We start from the raw sequence: 21,495 nt of genomic DNA on the forward strand, positions 1-21,495 counted from the left end.
AATATCTTAAGTGCTTTGACAAAAAATCCATAAAAAAAATTCATCTGTGGAAGCCGTAGTACCGTAAAAAGCACGACCAATCATTTTAGCTGGGCCGGCTAAAATAACTGGATGGCCTACCTGCCTGTCAGCCTTCCATCTGTGCACAAACTTATCTCGTGCCCTCATTGGCCATGTGCTCGTTCGTGTGTATTGGAGGAGGGGCTCTGTAAGGAAGTAGCAGATTTCTTCCGGCTGTGTATTTTCAAATTCTAGCGATCTCGAGCTGGTTTCTCCAAAATTACCTACCCCACCTTTAAGTGTTTTTGTTGCATAAATTCATTTTGTATTTCAGATTACTGTTATGCAGAGTAGCTTATTTTTTATAAGAAATGTGTGAATGTGTTTTTAAACTTATTGACAAATGCTTATGACTGTTTGTTTTTATTGTAAAGTGAGGTCCAAAGCTCTCGTCCACTGAAGAGAAAGAACAGGAAAGAATAATGACAAGTGTTTAGTTTACCCATAAAAAGCGAACTTTATTTATCAGTTTGAAACTCCAATCATTTTTTTGCGGGGGGTCAGGGGGGGCATTCATATTCTTATAAATGTGTTACAGCATTACTACGTCGAAAATTGTTCCAATACAAATATTTCATATATCAATATTTTAATAAGGTAGGACACTGGTTAATAATATTGTAGCGTGTTCAAGTAACCAAGGGATATAGTAGTTATCAATTTAAGTATAAGATGTGCACAGTTATTTATTTGTTGTTGGGGGGAGAGACCGCCCCTTCCATATGAGTGTGTGTACGGCGGGCATGGAAAAGTCATACTCAGTGCAGTGAGCACTGGCTTTATTGCTACTGTATCCGTAGCACCCCACGCAATAGTTGGGACTGTGTACTGACGTCAGTAAAAAAGGTTTGCCCCCCCCAAGCGCAAATGTCAAACTCTGCCTATGAAAACAAGTAAACCGTTTTCTTTATTTTGACACTCCAGACCTTCTCTTTCATACAACCACATACATGTAGGCCAGGGGGTGTCAAACTCAAGGCCCGGGGGCCAAATCCGGCCCGCGACTTCATTTAATGTGGCCCCACAAGAGCTTGCAAAGAATATAATATGTTTATTATAGGGTTACATGCAGTTTTTCCAGAATTTGGCTTTTCTTTTTAAATCATTTTGGGACATACGCACTGAAGAGACTTGCAATTATTTCCCCTAGACTTCTGCTTTCAGATGTAGTTAATTATGAAGTTATTACCCTATCTGATAATAATCCAATGCAGAGGCAATCATGTAACATAATACATTATTTTATATATATTAAATATTTATATATGTATATTTATATAGTCTTGAAGTTACAACCGGCCCTTTGAGTGCAACCATGATGCTGATGTGGCCCGTGATGAAATTGAGTTTGACACCCCTGATGTAGGCAATGAGAGATGGGAAATTGAAGAACACAGGATTCAAGAACACTCACAGGAAAAGAAGAACAGAAACCTGGACGTGAAATCCTCAAAGGCTGAACACATGCGCACACAAACACATTTTTGAAAAATATTGTAATAAAAAACATGTAAACTGTAGCCAATCAGGTCCTTCTGAATTTGAAAAAATTATCTCCTGTAGCCTTTTTTGTTAAAGAATGTGTGTCCAGAATTATTCCTCCATTAACGCCCATGCTTCTTCAGCTTTCATGTAATACTGGTTAGCCAATCGACCCTTCATGGCCTCCATGGCAGCCTCTGCTGCTTCTGTGAACAGATCACCTGCAGGGAGAGATGGGTGGAGAGGTTAGGAGGAGGTCACATCATCAGATTTCACTTCATGATTATCAGTGCCAAGAGAACTCACAATGCCGATATCATAATGGTATCTTTAAAAAAACAAAACATTAAAATGATATCATTCAAATGTATTGTGCGCTTTGTTTCTTTTTTTCATAGTGTAGAGGTGTGGAGGGAGAGTCTGTAACCATACCAGCAGAAATGATTTAAGAGGAGCTGGATTATTTATATGATATCGATATTTCATTCTTCTTAAATATAAAGGATATAATCAATAACGGTATATCGCGACGACCCAAGTTGAAGGCAAACATCTGCAACATTGGCAGAATGAATGGCTTTTAATGTGAAACTCTCAGCAGTTAGGACAAGGCTTGTGATAGTCTTGACTTTTCTCACTGTCAATGAATCCCATGAAAAGACCAACACTTGCATGACAATAAAGCGCCTCATCTATTTAAACACATTTGCAGCAAACTGTTCTCAAGGCACATAGCACATGAAATCTATCTTTTGAGTATCATCTACATTGGAGGAGGTGGGTAAGCCAGCATGGATTCAAACCTGCTCTCTGGGGGTCTGGGGTGAGGCTACACCCTCCCTCCTGGTACATCTCTGCCACTCTGGCCAGCAGCAGGTAGCGAGGCTCGTCCTGAATCCCATCGAACTCTCCGCCCTCGTCATAGTCCGTCATGTTCAAGGCATTTTCATACCAGTGAATGGCTTCCGCCCAGTCCCGCTTTCTATACAATTCGGAAAAAAACATCACCATTTGCATCAAAAACAGTAAAACGCAGAGGTGGGAAGTAGTGAAGTACAAATACTTTGTTACTGTACTTAAGTACATTTTTCTGGTATCAGTACTTTACTCCACTACTTATTTTTCTGACGACTTTTTACTTTTACTTCTTAGATTTTTAACACAAATACCTGTACTTTATGCTTCTTACATTTTCAAAACAGGCACGTTACTTTAGTTTTAATCTGTGTTTGGAGGCGAGATCATTATTTAGAGTCATTGCCTATTGATTTTAACACGATCCGTGTATCCTTCATTTCCTGGTCTTCTCTAAAGAAGAGGGACCAATGAAAACGTTGTCATTTAGCATCAAAACATTCATTAGCTAACAATGACATTATTGTTCTATTAATATAAAGGGAGGTCAGGTACTCTTTAAAACAGCTGGTAGTTATGTGACATTTCGAAAGCCCATACTTCTTTACTTTTACTTGAGTAAAGAAGTATAGTCAGTACTTCTACTTTTACCAGAGTATTTTTAAACGCGAGTATCTGTACTTCTACTTGAGTAAAGGATGTGTGTACTTGTTGCAGCTTCTTTATCCATCTCTGATAAAACGCTGCTCTCTTTGATAATACAAAATAAACATAGGCATCCCTCTAGGGGGCAGTATAACCATGACTGTTGGACTTCTGTGTGTGTCTTTACCCACAAATCCATACACAATCCAAGTCCAGATTTTGACAGTTTAAACTCAAACAGGTTGCTTCACTGACCTGTCAGCTGACAGATTGATCCCAGAATCGAAGGCTCGGGCCACTGTGATCATAGAAGACCTGTCACCGGACTCAGCAGCCAGCAGCAGATACTTAAAGCCTTTCATCCTGTTTCCGGCGTTATCCTGCCAACAACACAGACTTATAAGAACACATATTTGTACGTTGTAAAAAGACAAAAGTCTAAATAAACTGAGGTACCTCCAGCTGCATGTCTGGCAGGATGTGATGCGGCAGCTGCATGCAGCACTGTCCCAGAGCCACGATGGCCTCCAGCTCCCCGCACTGCACCGCTCTCTCCAGGTGCATCATGGCCGAGTCCTGGTCCCACTGCTCATCCTTCTCACAGAACCGACCCGCTTCATGGTACCACACCATCCCCAGGTGCACCTGGGCGGAGGGGAGAGAGCAGAAACACGTTCAGGAACACACAGAATGGATGATCAGATTAGTTTCCAACTGAAAATGTGTTTTAGGTAATGATTCAACCTTGGTGCCTCTTGATCGACTGCTCATTTTAGTTTAACCAAGTTTTCAGGGACAATTGATACTTATTGTTTTGTTTATTTCAGAGGTGGTTTAGTTTTAGTAAATCTTTGATAAAGCCAGGTCTAATGTCTCGGAAGTATCTGGCTTTATATAAATACAGAATTCATGGTTGGAGAATTGTGTAGGATTTGCCATAAAGTGAAAACCTTTTGGGAATCCACTTGAGCACTTGACAATGAAGCTTTTTTTCGATATGGTTGTTGTATGGTTTTTAATCTGATATCAATAGCATTTTGTTTGCTTGTTTTTTTACTTAAAAAGGATATACTTTTTATTTAGTTTCATTTTACAGCTACACTTTTCACTGCATGTTTGTTTTAACTAAAAACAATCTGTGTCTTCTAATTTCAGACATTCTTCCTTATTGTAAGATGTTCTATGCATGTTGCAAGTTAACTAAAAAAACAGTTGGATAAAAAGTTAATAATATTAAATAATGTTGAGATATAACCAGGAAGATCTTAAAATATGAAGATACAATAGCACAGCCTTTAATATGTGTTGCTTTTTGACTGCCATGATTAAAAAGTCTATGTGTGAGGTGTCTAGTTTAGATAGGATGCAATCATGTGTGAGTACATTTGAATCCTTTTTTCCTGCCACTAATATCATCTGAATTAATAAAAAATGAACATGAATGCGTTACCTTTCCGAGGATGGACTGGCCTATTTTCTTCTGCATCGGAGCTTCGAGTCGCTCCATCTCCGTGGCCACACAGGAGGACCGGTGGACGTGAGAGCGGGACGAATGGTAGAAGCTCCACTTCTCCTCCGTCATCTACAAGAAGAAAAAGTCAAGATTTACAGGAGGAGCAGGAATGATCACAACATCATAAAACAAGTCAATGATGAGGGCAAATCAAGTGCAAGCTGACAAAATCACACTGGTCACACACTCAGGAGTGTACCCGTCCAGAAAAGTCAGATTCTCTTATTTGCTCTGATCAATGACAGAGCTGGAGGAGTACATCCCTGATGGGTTTAGTGACTGACAACATCAGGTAAAGAATGGGAACAGGGGCGCACACACAAGATGGCGGAGCTGCTGACACAGAGGTAGATGGTGATTCGGTTCCAAATGTCATGTTGGAATTCTTTGTATTTAGCTTTTTCCTTCACTCTGAAAATAAAGCTAGATTGGATCTGGTAAGAGGGGCTTCTTGAGGAATCTTATAAAATCTTAAAACGGACAGTTCGCCCCAAAATAAAGAAATGATATTTTTGAGCAAACTACCAACCAATTGTATCACCATGCAGATGGAAGCATGAATTGTTTGGTGCCGGATTTCTTTTGATGGACATAAAATAGTTCCTAAAAGTCTCTAATCACAACAAGGTATTTGGATTATCTTGAGTAACTAACCGGGTTATCATTTCAACAAAAAAAGCTACATTTCTGTTGAGTTTTAAAGGTATTTTCTGCTGCTTTGACCACCACAGGCCAGTGCCGTCTACTTCCATTTTATATGAGATATATCTACGGTAAGATCCCCAACACTCACTAACTCACACCAAAACAATCTAGATTGATAAATAGAACCACAAGTAAGGAATAATGTGAATTTAGATTTCAAGTTGGTCCTTTAGCCAGAGATTCATGCTTGATAAAGTCATAAGCAGTGAAACGTCTGAACGAGCCTCCATGCAGATAATCACCGAGTCGTCGTCAGCATTGTCAAAATTTAAGTTTGAAGAGACTCTTGGAGGAGCTACCATCTTCCTCTAATGAGGGAACACACAGATTAAGAGGAGCTAAACATGGAGGAAGGTGAGGAAAGACTTCTGTTGTTGAATGAATGTGTGATTAACAAAAAGGGGGGAAAGTAAGAAAGGGTGAGAAAAGTTAAGAGGATTATGTGATTATGTTGATTATTATGACATGTTGACACTACGTTTGTTTACCCGTCTGACACTGTCGTCATCCGACTCCGAGTAATGTCTTTGGATGCGATGATGGACCTACGGGATGATAATACGACATACATTTATAAAACCTACAGTAGGAAAGCCTGAGTCATGTTGAGTCAACAGAAACATTGTGAATTACATACAGATATTAGAAAAGTCTAACTTGTCAGGTTATAATAATGTTTGAAATAAATAAATAAAGTTTGTTTGCGAAAATATGTCAAAGTATGCGTGTCTAAAAATATAATAAAACAAGGTGTAAAACATATTTGTACTTCTAATCTTATTTGGACACTATAAATAACTTTTTAATTCAAACTAAAACGTTGAAAATATGTTAAATGTCTATTTTTTTATATGCCTGACACACACAAAAATATATATTTGCATTCTTTATCTGTATGTTAACTGATTTTCCCTGACACATTACTACAAATAAATCCTGGACTTTGTCTTTTCACTAAAGTTAAATCGAATGAAGGTGAAATTAAAGTGTTTACCCCGTCTACGTGGTCATTTGGATCACCATCACTCCTTCTCTCGCTGGGACAGCCGCTGTCCCCTCCACTCTCAGAATCCTGTAGACAAAAAATGTATTACAAATAATCAGTATAGCGACTGGTGAGATGTGTGGCAGCAGTCTGTTAAATACAGCTCTAAGTTCAATCTGTATGTTTCCTCTAGAGCAGCGGTTCCCAACCTTTTTCAACTCAGGGCCCACTTTTTTTCGCAGCCCACATTCAACCATAAACAATACGGAGGCTAAATAAAGTTCTGATTGGTCAATTCAGAACATGTGACACGTTGTAAATCCAGTAGAACAGACCACTGTCAAGGACTGTAATGACCGTTGCTAAGGAGGATCAAGAAAGAGAAAGGAAAAGAGGTTAAAATTAAAAATAAATCTTAATGAAAATGTTTCCACGCAAATCATAATGTTTTGCAAATTATTTGGCAGCAAATATTGATTTTACATTTACACCCTTTAATATTTTATTTGGGCTTTTAGATGAAGACCGCACACAGTTAAATACAACTATTCTTCTGGCTAAAATACATATTTTTAAAAGTCAATCAAGGAGTAATCTTAATTGAAGGTGTTTGAAGAGTAGATTAAAAATACAATTTCTTTAGGCTGAACGCCATGAGATGGGAAATAATGAGCTCTAACGAAGAGTGGGACTAAAGGAACAATAAATATGCTTGCCATATTGTTTTTTTGGTGGTATTTGGTTATCAACCTATTTTTGTTTGTGAAATGTTGAAGTGATCCTACTGACTGTATCTTTATTTCTTCTGTTTTTGTTTTGTTGTTGTTTGAGATGGGAATGTCATCTCCTATATGCTATTGTTATGTCCACGTTTGTGTCTTTAGCCTGTACAAAACAAAATAATAATAATTTGTCGGCCCACTTGCAATGCCTTCGCGGACCACTAGGGGGCCGTGGCCCACAGGTTGGGAACCGCTGCAGTCATGCTCACCTTCTGTTCTCCTGTGTTGCTATTCTTTCTTTCATTTTCATACATGCCAGTAAAATATGAGCCTGTAAGAGGAAATAAAAAAATATTAACAGTGGGGACATGCAGAAGCTTAATGTTAAAATATTGTTTGGCAACGTACAGATGGGGGACCTTCCCAGGTATCCATGAGCAGCCAGTGGGGAGCAGGGCAGAATGAGAGGGGAGCAGGGGACAGAGTCTGCGTCGCTCATGCTCTCGTCTGCGGAGGACGTCTCAGACAGGCGGGATAACAGTGGGGGGGGGCGGCCTACTGACAGGGTGCGGACTCGAGGGGATCCACAGGGCTCCTCGCAGCCCCGCAGCACCGTCTTGGCTGACTTCTGAAATAAAACGAGATCAATCACTCTCAAGGAAATAGCAACAGCACTGACAGACTACACTGAAGGTAACCGTAAAATATCCTATCTGTGGAAAGGCATCAGTTAATGGAAATTATTATATTTCTGCAATTATATCAATTAAGATTTATTTGAATGTTTTACTATATTCGGCTACGTATTTAGTAGTTCCCTCTAAAAACACATTCTATTTTCACACTTTTTTCTCCAACATTTATATATTATTTCTAATGGATGCATCTAAACATCTATTTGGCTCTATTTGGCTGATTGTATATCTTATCATATGAGCTCTGATATCCATTTTTCTACTTTTTAGTATTCTTCCAAGTCATGGACTTGAGGCTATTTCTAATATTTATGCCTTTATCTTTTTATTCTTTATAATTGTTTATTTTATTCAGGCATGGCGATCAAAAAGGGCAGGATTGATTAATGTCCATGGTCCTGACACTGCTCAAAATAATAAAGAAAATATTTAAAAATAATCGTATTTCCTTATATTACAGGAAATCAAATCCCAGAGCGGGGTAAATATGGCAACAGTGAACAACATGAAATGCAATAAATGCTTTTTATTATCATCATGATTTGAAGAACTGTTTTAACCTGACCCACTGCTGATTTCTGTCCTTGTCTGACACTATATTTATTAATGTTAAAATGTTAAAATTACAAGCAGTTTGTTGGTGCAGTCCAGCTGCGACTTCTCTGCGGGGGAAAGGTCAAAGGGCGTCAGGCCCATACTCTTGCAGATCTTGTTACACAGGTGGGAGTGGAAGAACAGCGCCATGCCTCGCACACCTGGAACACAGGCAGGGTCAACATATTGAAATGATTTCTTACCAAACTTCACATATTCAGACGTTTGTCAATATTAAAAAGCAAACTCTACCTAGATTTCCATCTCCAAAGTCCTTCCCTAGCTCTGTGTGGATCTGAGGGTCGGTGTAGATATCTCCGACCCCCTGGATGTCCACCACGATCAGCTGGTGGCCTGACCGCTCAAACGTGAAGTGACTGAAGGCCTTTTGGATGCAAAATAAATTAAAAGGATTAAGTAGTAGGGTTGCAAAATTCCGGGAATTTTCAAAGATGGAAACTTTCCACGGGAATTAACGGGAATTAACAGGAATTAACGGGAATTAACAGGAATAAACGGGAATTAACGGGAATTAACAGGAATAAACGGGAATTTATGGGAATAAACTGGGAATTTTCAAAATTGAAGGTTGGCTCTTCATAGGGAACTTAAATATAGTTGGGGAAAGTATATTTTAGCATAATCTTGACTAAAACAAACAGATGCCATTCAAGTACACTTGAATATCCATGCCATAGCACACTGCATGGCTATTGAGACCACAGAAAGGTTCGCAACAGGCTCACAAATGAGTGGAAAAACTGGTTGGTATTCGGGCAAACCTAAGGCTCTTTGAGCCTGACACACAGCCATCCTCAACAAGGCTGGACAGTGACACTGAAGAGGAAGACTCAGAGTTGGATGTTGATGAGGCCCAGGAAGAGCCCGTTGACTGAAAGGGCTTAGCAAAAATGCAGGGGATCGCTTGAAGGAAGATTTGCATGTTTAATGGGACTTTTTGGAGGGAGAAGGGCTCTTTTCATTTAACATTTTGAATGGGACTTTGTGGGGATTTGTGTTCATTTTTTAATGAGTGGGGTTGGGGGGGATGAGTAACATTTAACTCAACATTCCTGTTTTTGTTCTTCAATGAAACAAATAATTGTTCAATAAAATAATTAAAACTTGTTCTGTTCTACTTAAAAAAAAAAATCTGTTGAAATGTCATGTTTTTTTGTTTAATTTTGCATCGAATATTTCCCAAATTCCCCAGCTTAACTTTCCATGGAAACTTTCCGGAAATGTACCGGAAACTTTCCGCCCCTTTGCAACCCTATTAAGTAGTGACAAGCTCTAACCTGTATCTATTTATTTTTGTATCCACCAATACTGCATACACATGTGGTCGAAGAAGACATACTAACAAATACAAAAGGAACGGTAAAGATTACAAAACATTAAAGGGTACATACACATTTGTGAGTGAAGAGAGGGGAAGTATGTTTGGATCATTTTCATAAAGTCTTTACAGGGTGGTTCGGTGTAATATTATACATTCTTATTGTGTTGTTGTGTTGTGGCATTAGCGGTCAGTGGTAAGGAGATTCATCTTAAGTAAGTTTTGTTAAATTCTTCTTTATAAAAGGTTTAATTGATATGTGTTGTGTTAAGAGCTCTAGCCATTGTGTTATGCTGATCTTTTTCCTACTTTTCCAGTTTAGTAATATTGTTTTCTTGGCAATAGTTAGGGCCACAAGTAGTGGAGTTTTGTTGAGCTTGTGTCTAAATTGCAGAGTATGCATACAGAGGGGGATAGAGGGATGCTACACTCTACTCTAACTGTATTCATACCAAAGGTGATGAAGATGATGGTTACCTGTGGAGTGAGGCGGATGTTGTCGTCCTTCACAAAGCCAGAGTTGGAGTTGTATTTGATGTAGTGGCCCTCGATGTAATGTTCCAGGTGGAAGAGAGGTTTCCCGGGTCTGTCCACCATCTCCATCACACCCATCTGCATGATGTCCACCTGAGGATGGAGAAAGAAACAACACTTTGTTTATTGTTTATCGGGGTGGGGGGGGAAATGTATCTATTCATGATTAAATTCAGAATGTATAGTTATCATGTACGATTCTGATCCTTTATCATTTATTAAAAAAAGAAAAACTAATATTTCCAATGTATTTTTTATAAAAACAACCTAAATATTGCTACTCATGGACAGCAATCCTACACACCAAGTCAAAGACATGTCGAGCATAATGATGATATAGTTTAGTGTTATTTGCTATAAATATTTTTAAATTGGAAAGTTTCCCGATAAATGGTATTAACGCAACCTTATTCGTTTTTACACACATAGAACTTGTTATTCCTGAAGTCCCTGAAAATGAAGAAATACAAAAATAATTGGTCAAAGTTTAGTTTAAAATACATTTGAACTTTTGCCTTGTGTGTTCACATTAATGCAACCATCAAATATATGTTTTTTTAAATGATAATAACTTTATAATTGTATACACACACTTCTATAATCGATTCTAAATGAAAAAAAAATAAGGAATTGTTTTGATTCAAAATATCAAAGATTCACAAATGTACATGACATGTGACATCACAACTTGTCACATGCTACATTTTATTCACCAAAAATAAATCTAAACATTATTAAGTCAATTAACAGAAAAATGATTGGCTTGGCTAGTATTCTGATTTCAGAATAATAGCTTTTGCATTCTTCATGTCTTTTCACCATTTTCTTTTATCAAAAAAACAATAAATAAGTAATAGAATCATGAGTAGCAGGCCTAAATCTAAGCTTAAACTACTTCCCATTATAAAAATAACATGGGTTAAGGATTGTGTATTTGAGGTTTTATCATCAGTATTGTCTGTCTTGTTAAATAGTGGAACATCAGTGAGTTGTAATGTCTCTCTTGTACCTGTTTGGGGGGCCGGTGGCGGCTGTACTCCTCTCCCCACAGTTTGGCCTCCATTTGCAGCCTGACGTCCTCAAAGTAAACGTTCCTGTCCACCGTCTCCATGTACTGCTTGGACACATAGTTAGATGCTGACTTCCACTTGCTGCTGTGTGAGAAATTAGACAACTTCTTGCTGGAGGGAAATAAGAAATAAGATATAACAGTAGTGAGGACAGAAGCATTTCAGTGTTTTGTAAGTATTCGCAGTACATACGTAATAAATATACACAAATGAAGCAATATGTAATTGCTCCAAACCCACATCCCTGTCGCTATAATAGAATAACTTCTAGAGTGTAATATTTGGCTGCACAACAAGGGGTCAACAATGCAACACATAAAGTACTGTACATAAAATATACACTGTTTTCACAATAACTTTTTACCGGCACACATACATGTAAATATATTTAATATATATATATATATATATGTATATGACTAAAATATGTATGTTTATTCAATTCATTTGATATTTTAACAGTTACAAACCTGTATATAATTTTAATTTGATCTTGAATTTTATTAATCTTTAATCTTGTGTGAATCTGTGCTGTCCTGTTTTTCAATCTCACCCTGTTGCTGTTTTAACTAGTGAATTTCCCCACGGGGATTAACAAATGTCCATCTTATCTTATTATTTTTCGTACCATGTTTGGCTCTGAAACTAATCAATTCCTCAGCAGCTGTCCTCCCGAGTCCGAGCCACAAATGTGAGGAATGTGGACCTGCACCACTTATAGGCTAGAAGAGACATGCTGTGCTTTGTTTACACTGAGACCACGAGGACTTCCGTTACTAGAACATGAGGGCAATAACCGCTGGATAACAACTGAGGAATAATTCAACTCACGTCCTGAAGCACTCCCTCATGGCCCCTTTCCCAAACGGCTGTGAGAAACAAGAGAGAGGAAATAAATAAGATAGGTTTTCTTTTTTTTTTTTTTTTAAACAATCCTTCGCCAAAAAACAGGACTACCTGGGAAGCCATCTTAATGTGGACCTGGTCTTGAGCCCACTCTCCTGTGCTGGCATTGTACCTGCAAAGAGGGAAAGAGAATGGAGTCAGAATCAGATGAACGGTCATTTGACTATGCACACTCAAATGTGTTTCTTTAAAGATCTTCTTAAAATCCACATAATCAACATTTTGGTCCCGACTGAACTTATCTCAACATCTGTAGCACGGATAGTGATGCTACAGATGCTCTCGCTGCCTGACAAACCATCAGTTTCTCAGAGCTGCTTTTTTTCTCATCAATTAGTCTTTTAACCAAACTGGTCTCAGGCTTCATAAAAGGTGAGATTTTTTTTTGGTTTTCCATTGACGTAATCTTTGGTGTTTGGACTGTAACTAATCTGAAGGCATCAGCTTGGACTCTGGGCAAATTTCTTTAAATCTGACTTGTTATAGCCTAAAATGTATTGAAGATGAAGAACAGAAAAGTTAAGAGATACCCCACAAACATTATGCATTACATTAATGCACATCATATGAATAACATCTTGTTCTTTTTCCCTTAATACTGTGAGCCATGTTCATGCTCAACTCTGACATTTTTGCACACGTTTGCACAGCCCCCCACTTTAAAAGATAATACACTATAGTTTGCCATAAATTGTCATATTTTCATTGTCCTAAGTGTTTTAGTTTTTTTAGCTTTTAAGGTTCTTTGTATATTTAAATACAAATGTGGTGCAATACTCTAAATATTATTTGTTTTAATGCTAAATTGATCTAAAAATACTTATTTTTTATTATCCTTCTATATTTCTTTTTTTACCTACTATTGCAACTTCTTTTTTTAGATTGTTTATGTTCACACCACCAGATACCAAAGCAAATTCCTTGTATGTGTAACATGGCAATAAACTTGATTCTGATTCTGAAGAGATAAAATGATCTTAAATTGCAGCTCAACCTCCATTACAACTTTTTGGAACTAAGTATACTGCAGCTCAGTGAACTCGCGTCTCTTTCAAAGATCTCGGCTGTGAGACTCTCAGACTGGATCTGCTCTGTGGCGCTTGTTTTTATTTTCCACCTGTTTCATGAATCACTCTCACTGGACGGTCTACGACACTGGCTGGATGCCTGGACTCTTATTTCTGTATTGATTCTTCATCTGTTACTAAAAGAGCTCATAAACGTTCCAGTCTCGATCACAATAGCCACGTTACTCTTTGCACACTGAGTTCGTCTGTAAACAGATCAATTATTAACATAGAACATCTCATTTCCTCTTTACGGAGTATCAACAATGAGAGACACAAATGTGTTTCCTCTTTCTTTCTTTCTTTCTGTACCCATTTCTTTTGGTATAACTATTAAGGGTTAATGTATTTTATGTACTCAGGGAAGAAGTCATATGGTGATAAGAATGTCTGGGTCAGGCTGTCTGTTTGACTTGGCGGGGCGTTTGTCCCGGGTTAATAAGTACAGCATGAGGTGCAGCTGCAAGTCTTCACAGCTGAAAACCTGAAGTGCCTTTATCCTAGAAACTCAGTTAACCTTTCCCTCTCCACTTGAAAAAAAAGAACATTGCTCTATTCCTCGTCCAAAAGCTTTTCTGCCAACAAACAGCTTCAGCCTGAGAACAGAGCGTACTACAGCCACAGTCATTCCATCAGGTCCATACACAGAGAGGGAAGGAGGAGTGAGGTTACAGAAGGATACAATTAGCACATGATGAGAGAGGGCAAATCCTCGCTGCTGGCAATCCCTCCTCTCCGCGCAGTCAATTCCAGTCTTGTTTGTTATGCATCGGACCCAACACACACATACTAGCATAAGAATCCTTTTTCCTGTTTCTCCACCCACACCCATTTATTTCTGTGTCAGCCTTGATGTATAAACCTGCCCACGCCTGAGAGCTCTGCAAGGGGTGTGGATGTTTTTGTAGCTGCCATGTTGGCCATTTATATCTGGCTACACTAAGATTAGAAACACTGACCGATATACGAGCCTGCTGTGAAACCTGCAGCCACCTCAATGGCAGTTCAAGACCGCAGCTGGCTGAGAAATGTGCAAGGGTAGCACATCTTCTCAAAGTCAAGGAGGACAGAATACTATCCCCGAGTTATTGACTCACATCATAGTAAACATATGCTTACGTGTTTGGGCATGAAGCCTTTGTAGGAGGGTTCCCAATGGGGGTGGGTCTCTCTTTTAGTGTCAACAAATACAAACATAAGTTGTAGCTTTATACTCAAGTTACTTATCAATGTTTTTTATTTTGACAATGGGCAGGATGATATTATGTAAAGGTAGTCAGTCATAATGAATGTTTTCACGCGACCAAACGAGATTTTAGAAAAACATTACATTTAATTAAGAAGGTGATCTATTGTAAGCAATCATAATTGTTTTATCTTCATCACCCTGTTGTATATTTTTCAAGAATTTGCTTCATGAGGCAGTACTAGCGGCCGCACTATAAAAACCTAATTTCACCCTCTGTCTGCAACTATAGCCCAGTCTGCCCCGATTGGTTAGCGGGCCAGTTCTCTTTTGATTGGTCAACTGTTTAGAGATGTCCCATGCTGGCCAATAGAAGCGACCAAGTAAACAAAGAAGTCTAATTGAGGTGTTTCAGGCAGGGGAAGGAGTGTGTGGGCGAGAAACTCTATCTGGTGTGACTTGTGGGATTTTAGCCTTTGCAGACCATTTACATGCAGTAAAAACTATATAAAGACACTACAGGAAAGGGAAAACCCCCAAAAGCATAATAGGGCCTCTTTAAGGTGAATTCAGGGTCAGGGTGTTGTGCATGCTGGCTCACTGTCCTAGCTTACTGGGACACTTGATGGGAATGACCCATCTTTTAGGTGCTTGCCCTAAAATATATTTAACATTGATTGACAGCCACACAGAGTTATCCATACCTGTAACGAATACAGGTTTCAGTCACTTTTTCCTCCAGATGGAACTCTGCCCAGGGGTCGGGCATAGCTTTGGCCTTTTCAATGGCATGTTTCCATCTAGCCTGTAGCAATAAACAAACAAAACGTATGAGCTGCTAGTATTTGTTTTTAGGCAAAAACAATGTATAAATGGGAAGATTAGATGGTAAGTCATTCAATGCGAAGAAATGTGAAATGTAATCTGCACAAGAAAGGCAGTTCAAATCCTTTCTTGTGCTCTTCCTGCAAAACCCTTTCTGCCCTGTATTGTGCAGACTAATTGGGAACATATTAATTTCATAGGTTGCACTAATAATGCTCAGTAAATCAGGTTAAGGCGAAGGAAGCCTACGAAGCAGAGCATTTATCAACAAAACTCTGGGAGACGCTAAACTAAAGCCTGCTCACACTTTTTGTTGCAAACCAGGAGGAAAGAAAGGTTAAGGAAGAAATAATTTAAATTAAATGAAAATTATTTGAATTAATAATGAATACATATGTTTTATGGGTTTATTCATTGGTGGTCCACCAAGTTGTAATATTCCATAATGACCTAAATAATTTACTGCTACCTTAATACCAATGCGTACCATGTGATGTTTCACGGCGATCCGAATGCCATTAACAAAAAATAACTTTCTTGGTAAGACCCATGAATCAAGCATTCCTGGTCATCCAAACCTGCACCAGTAACCCAAACCCAGAACTGCACGGCAGTCCTAGTCCCTGTGCAGCTCATGTTTATATTTAGAGCCACGGATTTACATGAATATGAAGGGTTGGAGTGTCTCGTCTGTTTGTGACGAAGAGCAGATGTCAGAACTCATGTTCAACTGTAGGAGTGTTCAAGTTTGCCATCCTGTCAGATATACTACACAAGACAAGGTCACAAGACTTAAGGGTCATATGGGGCAGCCAGTTTTCTAAAAATAGTTTTTGAAGTATAGTTAATTTGGGGGTTTTTAGTCATTTTCTGAAACTTTTCTTTTAATGCTTATAATTAAAAGAGAAATCTAAAAGAAAAATCTGAAAGAAAAATGTGCACATTTGGTCGTAAAAATCTGTAATTTTTTCAGGGTATTTCTTTGAAATAACAGTCAAACAGTCCTTGTGTTTGTTAGAGTTAAATAACTCTAATTGCTGAGAGTTAAATAACTAACAAACTCAAATTAAATAAAGTATGAGAATACAGTGTGGAGGAAGGGAGGATGCATTGATTAGAATACACAGAACACTAAGGGATTGAAATGAAGAGTTACTACAAAAGGAAAAAACAAAGCAGTGAAGGGAAAGGACGGTAAATTAAAGTGGAGTGGGGAAAAGGAGTGTGCAGATAGTCACTGGTGAAGAGTTAGAGGAGGGAGATATCATTTAATCTGTAACATACCCGTGCTTTCTCAGACACAACCTTGTATGGCCGTGTTTCTGCCACTGTTTCTGTTTCATTCTATGCAGAAAGTTAAAGAAAATGGGCGGGTTTTGGTCAGCAAACAAGAAAAAAAAGCATGAAATTCACAGAGCATCCTGAAACAAAACAGCATTAATTGTCTTGATGCTTTACACAACAACACTACACATCCCGGCAGTTGGCTGGTGCACAGTGGCTCTGATAAGACTGAATGAAGCCCTTATGTATCTCACTGCTGATGCACAAAAGGCCACAATATGAGCATTGAAAGACATGAAGCTTGATCACATTTTGGTGAAAACCGCTCTCTGGTGCTTCCTGTTGGAGAGAGTGCAGTTAAGAGGTGTCTGACCAGCTTCAATAAACAGATACACACATACTGGTACGTGTGTGCAGGCAGATGATCTCTCCTTATAAGGCAAAGGGCTGTTCTCACAGAGAATTGCAGAACTAATTGTTTACCATGATGCATGAACACAACAGGCTAAATACACACTGTTTTTTATGCTTCTTTCACTATTCCCCAACACTTGTTTGAACATTTTCTTTCTTTCTTTTTTTTTCTGATACTTTCCATTGTTGCAGAGGCTCACCTTGAACATAAAGGTGGTCTCAGGGGAGTTTGACAGCTGCTTGGAGTAAACCAGATTCTTAAGGTAGTGACAGATTTCCACGGAGGAGTCGTCCAAGATTGGGCAAAAGAAGTGCTTGTGGTACTCGTCGTCATCATCATCATCACTGGCGTTGGCGTCACTGAGAGAGTAGGACCGCTGGTTGGGGTTTTTTTGTTGGACAGGGGGTCTCTTGGCGCTGCCCTCCTCCTCCATAGTGAACATCATGTCGTCCTCCATGGTTTCTGCTGCTGTTGTGTTGACAAAAGACAAGGCTGCACCATGACATCTCCATTAAATGCTAGAGTCAATATAAATATATACTTATAACTTTAAGCACCAGTATGTTATCAAAAGCGATTATATTTGCAGAATGTGGTGTAACAGCTGGCTGCTGCAGAGCGATGAGGACCCAAACAAGATAAAGTTCCGGTGTTACCGTTTAACTGGTGTCACTGGGAACTGATGATATTCTGTAACGTAGGAATGTGTCAGGGGCGTGTACTTTGAGGAGCCATTGTCGAATAACCAGGAAATACACATTTCGATCGCTTCTTCTGTCGTTTACATTCATCTTTTGGTATATTTGGCTGGATAGGAACACTTTGATGCACATTCAGTACCAGTGTGTGAGGTTGTGGTTGCGATGCCGATATCTGGACGTGTACAGCGAGGACTACAAAATGACAATGAGGTTACTGGGGATGTCTGTTCAAAACATTGCACGCTTGAATAAATCATTTAAACCAGTTATTTTTGCCAGACTTATTACTGAATATCGTTCTTAATGTGATACCAAGTCCATCTGAGACCTGTGTACACCTTCAGACAGCCTACAAGTGAAGCACACGTAGTTTACTCACAGTTTGAAAGCAGCGTGGAGAAGTCTTCAGCTGTGGAGCTGTGATCCGCCCAGGTTCAATTGTGATACGACTTCTGTTCTGTGGCTATCAACCAGCGATCATGTTTAATATTAAAGACTACACACATGGGGAGGTGTGTGGCGCAGTGGATAGTCACTGCAGTCAGCATGTCGTTGTGTCCCCGAGCAAGACACTTCACCCCAAATTGCTCCTGTGGGGATTGCCCACAGTATTGAGTATGTAAGTCGCTTTGGATAAAAACATCTAACAAGTAACATGTAATGTAATGTAATACACACATGTATCCCTTATCAAAACGGTATTCTGCACTTCGTAGCACTTATCCAGATAAGATCTAGTGTACACAGGCAGAGCCGGCCCTAGACTTTTGGGGGAATTATTATTTGATTTTATTTTTTGGGGAATTATAATTTCATGCAAAAATCTGTCACACAAGAGGTTGCACATTTAAATGCAGGTGTTGTTATGGCAACGTCAGTGGCCAAACAGCCATATTTACTGCTGCAAATACTTTCAAACATGCTGTCGACACGTAAAGCAGTGGCAACTATGCCACCATTTCAGCTGACTTTTTCTCAGAAATACTGTCACATAACATCCATATATTTAAGTGCTAGGTTGATGCTTAGGACAGGACTCAGGATCAACTGTGTACTCTAAGGTAGCTTCTAGTTTCATGTCGAACAGTAAGTCAACATTTCCCCAGAGAGCTTTCTTTGAAATCACCAGAGGCCTGTACTACGAAGCTGGTTCAACCTAACCTGGATATGTTTGAGTTAGCCGGTTGGCCCAATCCAAAACATACGCGCTCTCGCTAAACTGTACTACTGGTTATCAAGTGGATCGCTCAAGCCAGCCGTGTCCTATCTAGTTAGGTGCGCGTTCACATGAAATGGGTGGTATTTGGAGCATTCGACCAATCTCAAACATGGACAAGCGTACTGACAGCGCAGCGTCATACTTCCTGAATGAAAAGTGAACTTTAATATTAGTCAAATATGAAGAAGTTCAACTTTAAACATCCATGACTTAAACACTTTATCCAGGATAAAAGCCACACAGCTGCACCTGCAAGGTGAATACAGCTGGTAAAAGAACAAGCGTTTGAATGCGTACATTAACAGGTTTATGATATTACTGCCCCGTCCAAGACACGAGTGGATCTGACTTTAATTACATTTAACTCGAGTGTTTCGTAGTACAGGCCTCCTGCTAGAACATAAGTAACCGGATCAGAGTAACATTAAGTACAGTCCGCGGCACTGTGAGTGCAGACGTCGATGTGTCCCATTATCATTCATATCATATCACATCATAATGTATCATATATTTCCTTATTTGAGTCAGCTTCTTGAGCCGTATCTGGCCGTGCAACACTCAGTGTCACATACTGTATGCAGAAGTATTATTTTAAGCAACACATTAAGTTGACGAAACACTCGAGTCAAAAGTAATTAAAGTCAGATCCACTCGTGTCTTGGACGGGGCAGGTTAGGAAAATCCGGCTTCGTAGTACAGGCCTCTGGTAACGCTAAAAAACATAACATTTAGATTGTATGACAAAGTGTTTATTTAATATATCTGGCTAGCTATAGCTACTTGCTAACGGTTTAGCTTACCCCCGCGATTCAAAGTAACGTCACAACGTAGCTGTAATTTATGCTTTGCTTACATGTTCGCATAACTTGGAAGTTTACTGACATTTACATACCTTGTTTACCTGGCTCAAGCGGTGGCTCTGGGGTTGTTGTTTGAGCCACCACTTGATGTCATGATGAGGTTCAGGTAAAGCACGGTTAATGTATTATATTATTGACTCAATAATATAATACATGACTTTGAGAGTAGGCAATCTAGGCATATTAACACAATTAATTAAACCTACTTATCACGGCGACGGTGTACTGAGATTTGTTTTTGTTTTCCTTTTTTCTTTTGTTCCCCTTGTTTTCTTTTTTTGCTAGGGGGCCCTTAGTGGCTGCTTATGTCGCTTAATGGGACGGGCCGGCTCTGTACACAGGTCTCAGATGGACTTGGCATCACATTAAGAACGATATTCAGTAATAAGTCTGGCAAAAATAACTGGTTTAAATGATTTATTCAAGCGTGCAATGTTTTGAACAGACATCCCCAGTAACCTCATTGTCATTTTGTAGTCCTCGCTGTACACGTCCGGATATCGGCATCGCTACCACAACCTCACACACTGGTACTGAATGTGCATCAAAGTGTTCCTATCCAGCCACATATACCTAAAGATGAATGTAAACGACAGAAGAAGCGATCGAAATGTGTATTTCATGGTTATTCGACAATGGCTCCTCAAAGTACACGCCCCTGACACATTCCTACCGTTACAGAATATCACCAGTTCCCAGTGACACCAGTTATACGGTAACACCTGCACTCATGCTGCTGGTGCAATGTGCTCCCATGCGAGGCAACTATTGATATTGTCAAGCTAAAGTATGCTGCAATACAATTTCACCAAAGGCATTTTTGATTTACTGTTAGATGCACGTATTAAATAAACAACCTACCTTATAACTGGAAACAAATACACCTTTATTCACTCAATCTTGACTGACTGAGGGACAGTGTAGCCTGTTCTTCTGGTGCCTCGAAGTTTCAGAAAGAATGTACAGCTGCAGTAAAACTCTCCTCCCAGACCAGACTGGGTCGGGCCTGCTTCTCCAATCCTGAAGGTCCGGGGACGTGTCTGGCATTTATACATCCATGGTCTGGCAGCAGGGATTAAGTTGTCGTTACCGTCCTCCACGGCGACGTGAGCTCTCGGCACGTATACCACTACTGCTCTCTGACAGACACGCCCCAACGTCCTGCTGCGTTCATGGTTATCGGAAATACAAAATATCAACAGATGATATTAAAGTGATGAACAGGAGTCTTTTAAAATGTAAATTACTTCCAAGAATGTGTTATTTGAAAACTTAAAGTTAATTGTAATTTGAAAACATATAAGCAGTAACATTATCTTAAATCGGAAACGCGTCATATGGTAGTTAAGACTGCGGAAGAGCATTTGAAAGCAGCACCGGATTAATTACATATTACAGCTAACTGTAAAGTGGGTTTAGATATGCACAGTCAGTGAAGTACACATAAACAAGTATCATTGACAGTTTAGACACCCGAGACCCGAGTATTCAACCTACAGAAAATAGCTTAGTCAGGGGTTTCTGACTACACATATAAGATATGTAAGAGAAAAGTCCAACAGGTGATATGTGACACAACCTAATGTAAATGCAAACAACCAGCTCAATAGTTGCACCACGAGTTAGCAATGATTTCAAAGTGGTTACTCCCTTTAACCCTGCACCACTCGAAATAAGTTAAATAAAGACCCAGCTGATTACGTCTACGTGTAGCCAGTCTAAAAAAAAGCACTAACAGAATGGTTTAAAGGACACCTATCATGCTATATTTAAATGATATATTGTAGGGCCATACCTATATAAGGTATATTTATACGTTTCTGTTTTCAAAAT

General features: G+C 39.2%; 1 protein-coding gene across 4 annotated transcripts; it reads right to left on the reverse strand.

Annotated features, from left to right (window-relative positions):
* Positions 1–1,618: 1,618 nt before the first annotated feature.
* eef2k (eukaryotic elongation factor 2 kinase) lies at positions 1,619–20,774 on the reverse strand. Of its 4 annotated transcripts, none has more exons than XM_034119744.1 (19): positions 20,524–20,774; positions 17,082–17,350; positions 16,468–16,527; positions 15,063–15,163; positions 12,157–12,217; positions 12,031–12,068; positions 11,139–11,310; positions 10,073–10,222; positions 8,509–8,641; positions 8,290–8,417; positions 7,376–7,592; positions 7,237–7,298; positions 6,255–6,332; positions 5,749–5,805; positions 4,493–4,624; positions 3,499–3,687; positions 3,298–3,422; positions 2,346–2,524; positions 1,619–1,763 (listed from the first exon to the last, which is right to left on the reverse strand). In XM_034119744.1, the coding sequence occupies exons 2-19, from the start codon at positions 17,337–17,339 to the stop codon at positions 1,654–1,656; spliced, it is 2,250 nt and encodes a 749-aa protein (XP_033975635.1). In that variant the 5' UTR covers positions 17,340–17,350; positions 20,524–20,774; the 3' UTR covers positions 1,619–1,653. The 4 variants fall into 4 exon arrangements, with proteins under 4 accessions (XP_033975635.1, XP_033975632.1, XP_033975634.1 ...); XM_034119741.1 differs by having other exon boundaries at positions 7,376–7,595; XM_034119743.1 differs by having other exon boundaries at positions 7,376–7,595; positions 17,082–17,374.
* Between the last annotated feature and the right edge of the window lie 721 nt (positions 20,775–21,495).

This window comes from Trematomus bernacchii, unplaced genomic scaffold, assembly GCF_902827165.1.
Source record: "Trematomus bernacchii unplaced genomic scaffold, fTreBer1.1, whole genome shotgun sequence".
NCBI classification, from domain to species: Eukaryota; Metazoa; Chordata; class Actinopteri; order Perciformes; family Nototheniidae; genus Trematomus; species Trematomus bernacchii.

What these genes read in the sequence shown, in the direction of transcription:
- eef2k (XM_034119741.1), bottom strand. Translation starts at nt 17,339, where the DNA reads ATGGAGGACGACATGATGTTCACTATGGAGGAGGAGGGCAGCGCCAAG. An exon ending in AGACCACCTTTATGTTCAAG is followed by an intron (nt 16,528 to 17,081) that starts GTGAGCCTCTGC and finishes CTTTCTGCATAG; the next exon opens with AATGAAACAGAAACAGTGGC. An exon ending in GCCAGTCCATCCTCGGAAAG is followed by an intron (nt 3,688 to 4,492) that starts GTAACGCATTCA and finishes CCCTCCGCCCAG; the next exon opens with GTGCACCTGGGGATGGTGTG.